The sequence below is a fragment of the Gossypium arboreum genome, chromosome 2 (assembly GCF_025698485.1).
Source record: "Gossypium arboreum isolate Shixiya-1 chromosome 2, ASM2569848v2, whole genome shotgun sequence".
Taxonomy (NCBI): domain Eukaryota; kingdom Viridiplantae; phylum Streptophyta; class Magnoliopsida; order Malvales; family Malvaceae; genus Gossypium; species Gossypium arboreum.
Genome location: NC_069071.1, coordinates 109,637,868 through 109,649,290, shown reverse-complemented (window position 1 = coordinate 109,649,290; position 11,423 = coordinate 109,637,868). Strand labels below are relative to the sequence as shown.

Genomic DNA, 11,423 nt, shown 5'->3' with positions numbered 1-11,423 from the left:
AGTTCTTTCAATCAAAATGGAAAAGAAAACTAAAAGAAAAAGGAGAAGAATGATTTTTTTTCCAGTTTAAGGTGTAATTAATTTAAAATTTTTAATTAATTAAATTTACTTCATTAAAAATCTATTTTCATTCCAATTGGATATCCAAATTGGCATTTAAAACCCATTTAGGCTGCCATGTAGGATTGTCGTTAGGGAGGTAACGGAGCTTAATGGCAAAGTGACTACTTCGTAACAAATTGATAACGTGAGTGACTAAAACATAATATTTTAAATATAAGTGACTAAAACGTAATCTATGACAAACAAAAATAGTAATTTCTTTAGTTTGCCCAAATATTTTTTTTAATCTATGTTAGTTTAGTTAGTTGAAGTACTCTTAAATTAAGCTTGATTTGTTTTAGAGTAAAATAAGATTAATTTACTTGGTTTAGTAGAGAATATAAATGCTGGCTTTAAAAAAAAATTGAACTAATAGTTAAGTTGAGTAAAATTATAATAGTAAAACACGAGGTAATGATGAGAATAATTGTAACAAAATTTTCCATGTATCCCAATCCCATCATCATTTCTCCAGCGTCCTACCCCACCCCCATGTATTATTTTTAATAGTATAAACAAAAAACAAATAGTTTTTTTTTGTTCTTTTAATTTTCCAATAAATAAATTGTGTATTTTAAATAGCTCAGCCGCCCCGAACATCCACCCATGTTGCTCTCCCTCTCCCACTCCCTCTCCCTCTCCCTCTCCCTCTCCCTCTTTCTAAAGTTTTCTCTTTTCTCTGTCTATCAAAAAAAAATATATATCCCTATCGACAAAAACCCACACCACTTCATCGAGAGGAAAGAATCTCTCAATACAAAAACCAATTACAGTAACCTCCTCCGTTTCTTTCAAATGAAACCATCATCTAAATCCCTACTTATTTCTCTAACTACTTCTTCTTCTTCTTCTTCTTCTTCTTCTTCTTCTTCGTGTACTTGATTCAACTACATACTTGTTTATCCAAAAAGAGAAGATTTTTCTTTTTGTATTCCTCTGGGAAAACAACCCTAAAATGAGTAGCCTTGACGAGTCTTTAAGATCTCTCTCCCTCGACTACCTCAACCTCCTCATCAATGGCCAAGCTTTCTCTGATGTAACTTTCAGTGTAGAGGGTCGGTTAGTTCATGCCCACAGGTGTATTTTAGCTGCAAGGAGTCTCTTCTTTAGGAAATTCTTCTGCGGACCTGATCCTCCAGCTGGTTTAGACCCGGTTGGTTCGAGGATGAACCGAGGAGGCGGATCAACAGCAGGGTCTAGGCCCGGTGTTATACCCGTGAACTCAGTGGGATATGAAGTGTTCTTGCTATTGTTACAGTTCTTGTATAGTGGCCAGGTCTCTATTGTGCCTCAAAAGCATGAGCCAAGGCCTAATTGTAGTGAAAGAGCGTGTTGGCATACACATTGCACCTCTGCCGTTGATCTTGCGCTTGACACTCTTGCTGCCGCTAGATACTTTGGTGTTGAACAGCTTGCATTGCTTACTCAGGTTTCCCTTCCCTTCCCTTCCCTTCCCTTCCCTCTCTTCGTCATCAATCATCATCAACATACCCTCACAAACTACTTTCCTTCTCTCTCTTTTTCTGCTGTCTGATTCTTGATTCTTGCGTCTGTGGAGTCTTGTTACTCTTTGTGTTTTGGGTTTTTGGGTACCCAGACAATAACTAGGCTTTGTTTTTGGGAAGTGTAATTTAATCTTTTTTATATTGAAGGGATTTTTTGTAATCTTATGAACATGAAGATGATGATCATCATGATCAAACCGGGTTTCTTTTTCTTTTAACGATTAACTAAACACCTTTTTGTTCTACATATTTCCGATCCTCATTTCCATGTTTGTAAAATAGTTGGATTTTATCCTCTCAGTTCATTTAGGAACTCTCTTTTCTGCAAAAACACAGAAAAAAACACAGAATTTTTAGTATTTTTTTTTCGTTATTTTTTCTGCAGTTTTCTTCTACAGCGCCTGATTCAACCATCAATTGCTTCAGTTTTCTTTCACTGTTTTTCTTCATCGGTCATCTTGACTTCTCCTTCTACAGGTTACAGTTGATGTTGAAAAGATTTACTATTTTCTTGCGAGTAAAAAAAATGTTGTTCAAATGATATTCATTGTCAAATAACCCAAAAAGCAAAGGGTTTATTTAGATGTCATGTACAATCATATTTTCTGGTTTTCTTGAATTGGGTTTCTTCCATCTAAATGCTACGCACCAAAGGCTTTCTAAATCTAGATCTTGATAATCTCTGGTAATGGCTTCCCTCGTAAGCACATAAAATCTTTCCCAAACACCCATCGCTTTGTTTAGCTTCAACCAATGGGAACGAAGACTCTTTTCATTTCCATTTACCAAAGCTGACGCTCTTGGTTCTCTTCTTTTCACAGAAACAATTGGCCAGTATGGTGGAGAAGGCCTCAATTGAAGATGTTATGAAAGTACTAATAGCTTCAAGAAAGCAAGACATGCACCAACTTTGGACTACTTGTTCCCACCTAGTGGCCAAATCAGGTCTACCACCAGAAGTTCTCGCCAAACATCTGCCCATAGATGTGGTGGCCAAAATCGAAGAGCTGCGTCTCAAGTCATCTCTAGCAAGACGGTCCTTAATCCCTCATCATCATCATCATCATCATCATCATCACCCCCACCCCCACCATGATCTCACCGCAGCTGCTGATCTTGAGGACCAGAAGATTCGAAGGATGAGAAGGGCATTAGACTCTTCGGATGTTGAACTAGTCAAGCTCATGGTGATGGGAGAAGGTCTGAATCTTGATGAAGCTTTGGCTTTACACTATGCTGTTGAGAACTGCAGCCGGGAAGTAGTTAAGACCTTGTTAGAGCTTGGTGCAGCTGATGTTAACTACCCGGCGGGGCCTGCGGGAAAAACCCCACTTCACATTGCAGCGGAAATGGTATCACCAGATATGGTTGCGGTGCTTTTAGACCACCACGCAGACCCTAATGTAAGAACCGTTGATGGGGTGACTCCTTTAGACATCCTTCGAACACTAACTTCGGATTTCTTGTTCAAAGGTGCGGTGCCGGGGCTAACTCACATCGAACCAAATAAGCTTAGGCTATGTCTTGAGCTTGTTCAATCAGCAGCTATGGTTATCTCGCGTGAAGAAGGGAGCGTAAATCCACCAACTTCAACTGCAATTTACCCACCAATGAGTGATGAACATAATAGCAGTAGCAGTGGAAACAACCTTGCTAACCTCAATTTGGATTCAAGGTTGGTTTATCTCAATCTTGGTGCTACAGCTTCAACTCAAATGGGATCAAGAATGGAGGGTGATGATGATAGCAGCCACAACAGTCAAAGAGAAGCCATGAATCGACATGACCCAACAATGTACCATCACTCTCATGACTTCTAGCTCCAACACTTTCTTTCTCTTTCTTTTTCTCTCTCTATATATCAATCTCATTCTCTCTCTCTTACTCTCTCTCTCTCTCTATATATATATAATATAAAACAAATGGATGGTGAAAGACAGGCAAGATAGTAGTTCATGGAAACTCATTCATGAGAGATTATTGGATCTATATATTTGTCCGTCCTTTGATTTCAATCACTAGCCTTTTTCCCTATGCTGTGAGGGGTGTTTTTTTTTTTCAAATTTCTTTGTAGGCTTTCAATGACCCATGACAAGAAATGCAGTTTCATTGGAGATGTCATGAGCTTTTAATTTTTTTTTTCTCTCATTGATTGGGATGCGACAAGGAGGATCTGAGATTTGCTCTGTGGTGAGGGGAGGGAGGTGATGAGGTGAGACGCAGGTCAATCTGTCAATTCCTCTGTATTTATTCATAGTATCAAAATATCATGCCCTATTTCTCTCTTACCTGTTCTTTTTTTTCTTGTCTCCCCACACGACCACACCCACCTTTTTTTTTTTTGCACCACTTGCATTTCATTCTATGTACAACTACTTCAAACATATACATACACTATATACATATGTCAGTAAATAAATGATAAAATTCTTCACGGTATAAAGTAATTTAGTACTATATGTACATGTAATTATAAGTAAGAAAAGATATATAATTAAGAAGGGAGGAGTTTGGCTTGTATGGAGTGGTGGGGTTATCTTGGGCTTCATTAGGCTTAGTTTGAACTACACATTTTTATATTGAAAGAAATGAGCTGTCTTTCGGATTCCCTTTTTTTCTTTTCCATATCTTTTCTAGCACTCAATGGGCTTTTGGAGAAGCTTAATTGGCTATATAGGAGTGGTCTAATTATTTTTGTAGAAAAATCACAAGGCAATGGACAAAATTGATTGGTTGTTTGTCTTGTATGGATGCAACATTTGAGTGTGACCACACAGGACAGCTTAATAATATATTGGTATTATCTAAATCTGGATTCCCTCCATGTAATCCTCCTTTTTGTCCCCCTTGCCATTTTTGGCCTCCGATACTAACAAAAATTTACAGCTAAACCATAGATTTCTTAATATTAATTCTTTTGTCTCAACCTCTGGGTACGTAGGTCAGCACATCCCTGGGGCTACTTCACTTTCCACTATATATATATATATATATATATATATATAAATCTAGAATTGAACTGGTTTCATTTCACCAGCATATAGATGCAGTTTCACTCGCAAGCGGATCTCCTAGGAAAATCCAGCATCTTCTTGGTTCTCATTCACTAGTTGCAGAAAGGTGCAAATGAATACATTCTGATTCTCGTATGAAAATGTTGAAACTAACACATCGAGCTGCATATATATCATGTTCATTTTATACAACAATTATAAATGTTTTTTTCTTTGGTATCTCAAGCCATGAGTCAGCCGTTGAATTAAGCACGTTTATTAAATATTAATTTAGGCGGCTTTCTTTGTTTCTCTTTGCCATTTGTGATATGGAATAATCTTTAAAGACCTATATATTTATGGATATACACACACCCCTATGGACTCCTACTTTTATTGAATGATTAATGACTAAATTAGCATTCTCGGTTTTATCCCGTTTCTAGGTGTTCTTTGTCTTTAACTAGATGTCTTTGATGATGCTTGACTATTGAACTATTGTTTTTCCTTTTTCTTTTGGTAATTGGGTAGGGGATGGGGTTGCTTGGGATTGAACTCAACTCTCATGCCTACAATCTAATACTCTTGCACCTACTAGCTTGTTATACAACCATATATGTCCAATGCAAACATTGTTGATATATTTACAACCTAGCTAGTCATCTGATACTGATCCATAACCATGGTCATTTCTTAACAAGCAAAAAATTTAGACTAGCATTATGAATGTCACAAATGATCTTTTCTTTTTTATACCGATCCTGTTAATACTGACTTGGTTACGAAAATATATGCAATCTGTCTCTATCAAGAGTTTTAAGTCTATCCTCGTTAACACCCCATACTTATTGATGTGTTCAATGATATCATGTGTTTAGATATATGATTACTTTCATGTATAACGTGAATGTAGTGGAAACTTGTATGAATAAAACAAAACTGTAAAGATAGTGAAACTGCATTTTGTAATCTTCATTGACATTTCAGTACTATAATATTTGTCAGCTCCTAACAGCATGTTGTTGAGTGAATAATTGTAGTGAAGAAATTTCATTTCTTGATGTTAAATAAAAAGTTAATGACATGATTTTGAGAAATGGAATAATGCAATTTCATGAGGATGCTGAATCCCCTCTTCAAAATTTTGCATGCATGTATATATGTTAATTTGCTTTCGTATGAAGAAAAAAGAAAATACACGTAAATGTTATCCTAGCTTTATTTAGGTTAAAGTCCGTATTCATTGGTACATATGTTAAAAATCGACATTCTCTTATAGACTGATTGCTGCAGTGGAGATGCAATGTCTAATGCAAAAAGAATTATATCAATACTAAATTATGGTACATGTGAGTGAAAAAATATTGTGATATACTCTATACAATTTTGAAATTCAGTCTTTGTATTTTGTTTATAAGAATTTAATCTCTTTACTTTTTAAATTTTAAAATTCTAAGTCCAATTGTTAATTATATCAGAACTTTTTATTAAATTTATTGGTGTGGCATTTTGAAATTAAAAAAAACCCTCACTTGATAACCATGAAACTAAAAAGATAACATTGTAACTTGAATTTAGCAAAATGATTTTAAAAGTGTTAACAGTTGAATTTGAATTTTAAAATGTGAAAGTAGAATAATTAAAATTTTAAAAATAAAAATATAGATATTAAATTCTAAATTTATGAAAGTGTAATAACTTGTTGCATATTTTAACTTAAATATATCTGTTATATGGTTATGAAACAATCTAACATTTATGGCATTTTAAGGAACCGTTACTCGAGATTACTTCGATTTTTTCACAAAGGCATCTGTATTTATTCAGCTTTGTCCACAAGGCTTTTGTCGGTGTTTTACAATTTCGTGGCTTGGTTCACAAGGCTCTTGGCTGAAAATCTCTACCAATACCGTCTACAAAGCTATTCGACCGGTGAGAAATTCAATATTAATTTTTAATTTTCTATTGACAGTCAATTATATCCAAAACTAATTCCTACCAGTTCATTAGGGCACTCAAATTATATTACCATAATCTTTGACGAACTAAACACATAATAATGGATATGCCAAAGATTGTAGAGCACAAACCCACACTCCAAGTTATCTTCTCTTGTCCCAAAACTAAACACATAATAATGGATATCTCAAAGATTGTAGAACACAAACCCACACTCCAAGCTATCATTTCTTTATCACTTCGGCTTTTCCTTTGTTGGATCCTTCACCAAAATCAGCTTTTGTAACTTCAAAACATATAAACACCAACACCATGTGTAGCAGCCCAAATCTGCCCGTCCTTAAAACCAAAAACAAAAATAAAAAATAAATGAATGTTTATTTATTTTAAACAGTCCATTTACAAGTTCAGATTACATTTAGCCCAATTACAATTTATTGACCCAAATACCTAAGCACGTTTACACCCAAGACCCGATTAGCCTAAACCCTTGGCCCAAAATCTATTAACCCAATACACCATTAACCCAAAACATACAGGCCCAAATTGTTAACAGAACACGGAAAGGCCTAAGGTTTCTGAAACCTTAGGCGCCGCAGGAACACCAAAAGTCACGACCTTTCGTTTAGGCGCCGTTCCAGAGACTTTTCATCATCCTCCATCGACGACGTGACTCCAGCCTTGTACCACGCCGCAATCGGTGCCTGAGTCAGCGATAGTGCAATCACCGCCGTGATATTCTCACTAATATCTGCAAAATGGAAAGAATGACAGTAGAAAATAGGAGCAAAATATGGAAAGAAATCAAAGATTTCTTTCCCAAATTGTAATGATTTACAAAGGGCTATAAAAGCCTTTCTTTTTAATTTGTAAAGGCACGTTTTTTACAAGGACTCAATAAAAAAACAGAACGCATTTTACACTAAAAGAAATCAACAGTCGTCCGGAGAATACATAGATGATTAATATATTTCTTTTTTTCTCTCTAAATACATATTCAAAAAACAAAAATAGAACGAAAGGGACGTACCGTTTCGATTTGCGGTGAAACAGGAAGCTTTTCAGCTTCTAGCCGCCGTACATAGCGCCGTTGACGGTGGCGCGTGGGCACGTGCAAACCTTTGGTCAGAGGTTCAAGAGAACTCCGGTAACCCTTCCTCAGCCCTCCTTCAGAGGGTTTTCTTTGTTTTTTTTAAAAAAAACCAAATTTTAAAATGATTTCAAAACTGAAATTTGGCTTATATAGCCCTAACAAAACGATGTTGTTTTGCTTAAAACAATAAGCTTCAAAACGGCGTCGTATTAATGCTGAGGATCCTCGTGTTTTTGGAAAATGGGCTAATTGCCCAATGGGTCCTTTTGCATTTTTAGTCTTTGTAATTTCATTTTATTTTTATTTTAATTCGGCCCTAATCTTTTATAGTTGTTTCAATTTAATCCTAACGGCCCTTAAAATTCATTCTAAAGAACGATGTCGTTTTGGGATTAGGACAAATTGCCCAGTGAGTCCCTCATTTTTAATACGCATTCCAATTAAGCCCAAAATTTTCATTTATTTGAAATTAGCCCTAATTTTAATTAAATTCAATTTTAGTCCTTTTATATATATATATAATATTTATTTTTAAAAAATACTATATGTATTATCTATTTTATAAACATTAGTTATATAGAAATAACATATATTATTTTATTTTATTATATACGTTTCTTATAAATTTTATTATATATATATTTTTACTTTATAATTCATTAATTTACTATATTTATATATGTAAATCATTATTTATATTATATCATTTTATTATTTATTATTTTATTTTATATCATTTTATTATTAACTATTTATTATGTAAAATTTAAAATTTTGTAAATTATTGTTGAAAATTACACTTTTATATATTATTATTTGAAATCTAATATGTAATATTTTTAAATTTAATGTGAAATTTTGTTCTCATGTAATATATTAATATTTTTATAAATATATACTAAATATATTAAATCATACAATACATTTATATATATATTAACCATTGTCTAAATTTTCTTTACTATTTATTGCCTTAAATATTTTTCATTTATTCTTTGCAAACTATATTTAGATTTTATCCTTTTATATGATTTGTTTGTTCATTTTAGTTTTTCTTTATATATTTATTTGATGTTGTGGTAGCTATAATAATATTATCTCGTAAATTGTTTGTTATTATTATATTATTTATCGTTTTTATACATTTGGATGGAATATTGTTGCACATATACATATTATGTAGTTATATTTGTTATTTGTCACATTATATCTTTCATGGAATGATAATGTATGCACATTTTTATGATTATATATGCATGAAATACTAATGTATTATATGAGTTATGTTATTTTTATCATCTTCTATATTATATTCGCATAAAATGATAAAGCATCTATTATGTAGCTAGGTTTATTTAGTACTAATTTCTTGTAATATGTAAAATACATCATTATTTTAAAAAAATCATATCTCATTTAATCCAAAAGGAATTTTAAAAAGTGAGGCAATGCTTTTGGTGTTTAGGAATTCGGGAAGTGGTGCCCTAACATGATGGGTTGAGATTTTTCGTTTGTCTAAATGTCTAAAAACATCCTTTTAAACGAGTTTGACAAATTACAAGATGATTTCGGTTGCGAAAGTTTAAAGATATCATGTCCAATCATGCTGGATATGATGTTTATACTCTTTTGAAGCGAAGGAATCTTGATTTCTTTTTCAAATAATTATGTTTTTTTTTAAAATAGAGATTTTATTTCTAAATTCTTTCAATCTTTTGACATTAAAGACAGAAAATTATTCAATTTGGTATCAATTTTTGGGCGTTACGAAGGTGCTAATCCTTCCTCGTACATAATCGGCTCCCGAACCCGTTTTCTTGATTTCGTTGACCAAAACAAATGATTTTAAACAAAAAGTAGTTTGAAGGTGGTTCAATCACACTTAAACTGATTGGTGGCGACTCTTAGATTTCATTTTTTTAAAAGTCGAACCCCGTTTTTTCAAACCTTGTAAAATGGTTCCGACACCATGTACATAATTACTATAATTAATATTAAATATATCTAATTTCAATAATAGAACCTCGGATGCATAAACAATAATTAGCTTCCTCAACTCTTTCTTTCCAACCAAATAGCCTCTAAATTTTCTACCAAAACTCCAATCTTCTTCAATTGTTCACACCTAAGCATGGGTAACCTCAATAATTTGTGACTATCAATTGCCAACTAAAAAAATAAAAGTTACCATGGATTAGTGAAGACTTATGATAGAAGGCTTGCTTTCTTCTTCCACCAAATACAAGAACCAAAATCATTTTCTTTATTCTCTTTATTTTCTATCCTACTTTGGGTTCTATTCAATCAGCTAGTCATTAATCTAGCAAGGTCTCTCGGCCTTCCACTAACCTAATGAGTCAACAAGAATTTCTTATCTCTTGATGTCACAATCTAGACAGAATTGGGGTAAGGCTTTTACAGTTAGGCAATATCGATTCCGGGTTCATTCCTACCTATATAACTTTCTAGGGTCGTCAAGCCTAGGATTTTAAGTTCTTCCTTTCCCAACTAACTGATACACTAAGAAATCGTACATAGTTGTTAATTAATCTCACATCCACTCATTAATCTCCCTTACTGGATTAGTTCCCTATGGATCTAACACATACAATACAATTGATTTGAAAGATGAACATTTATAAAAGATCAAAAGTAAAGATGAGAGAAATCCTGATATAAATAAAAAAATGCGGCGCGAACAGTAGTCCATAATGAGTTTGACAAATCTACAGTCAAGTTCCCGTGAAGAATGAAAAAGAAAATTGAAATAAAAATTACAACTGAAAGAATTCTAAATTACAATTCAAAGTAAAATTTAAAACTAAGTAAAAAGTTGTTCCTCAATTGTTCAGAGCAATTCTATTTATAAGCCTAGGTTTGGCAGCTGGTCCTTGACCTAAAACGACTCATTATTTCTCATTAAAGTTTATTGTGCGGACGGAAACACCCTTGGTCCATTAAGTGACATCGCCACGTCGGTGTCATGACACTATATGGCCTGTGTCGCAACTTTCACATCCCAAAAATCAGGTTAGTAGAATCGGGTTATTAAATTGAGGGTTTGAGACGAATATCAAAATTAGGTTCATAAATAAATAAATAAATAAAGTATTAAAATAATATAATCAGATTTTATTTTATTAATTAATCTAAAACGAAACTTAATTACTGACCGCCTCCAGGTGTACCAACGTCTAGAGTAGAAATCTTGCACAAAATATAAGAAAGGTGGTATCCACAAGTATAAGAGTCAAGTTGTAATATAGTTTCAACGGAGTAGGTGAGTACTCCGAGAATCATACTCAAGGGAGGCGAGCACTAAATTAATCCTAATCTAAACATAAGTAAATCTAAGTAGTACTTTAAAGGGATTATATTATGATGAATAAAAAGAAAGGTTTTAGTGATCTATACTAATAATAGCAATAATAGAAAAGAAAATAAAGAAATAAATCATGAGAAATCAAATAGTAAAATATATATCAAATCTAAGCATGGGTGATTAGCTCGCTTCAGTAATCATAACCAACTATTATTTCGAGTTTTCTTGTTCAATCAACTAGTCAATAGCCTAGCAGGATCATCCAATCCTCCACTGAAATACTTAGTCAACAATAACTACTTATCTCTCGAACTCAAAGTCCAAACCGATTTAGGGTTAAGGTGTTCACGGATAGGTCATACCAAATTTGGGTTAATTCCCATCTTGATGACTTCCTAAGGTTGTTAGGCCTAGGGTTTAGGTTCTTTCTTTTCTAAACAGTTGATCCG

At 33.4% G+C, this 11,423-nt stretch overlaps 1 protein-coding gene across 1 annotated transcript; it reads left to right on the top strand.

Annotated features, from left to right (window-relative positions):
• Positions 1 to 663: 663 nt before the first annotated feature.
• Positions 664 to 3,739, top strand: LOC108464028 (BTB/POZ domain and ankyrin repeat-containing protein NOOT2-like). The gene is made up of 2 exons (XM_017764096.2): positions 664 to 1,531; positions 2,429 to 3,739. The coding sequence occupies exons 1-2, from the start codon at positions 1,058 to 1,060 to the stop codon at positions 3,425 to 3,427; spliced, it is 1,473 nt and encodes a 490-aa protein (XP_017619585.1). The 5' UTR covers positions 664 to 1,057; the 3' UTR covers positions 3,428 to 3,739.
• Positions 3,740 to 11,423: the final 7,684 nt, after the last annotated feature.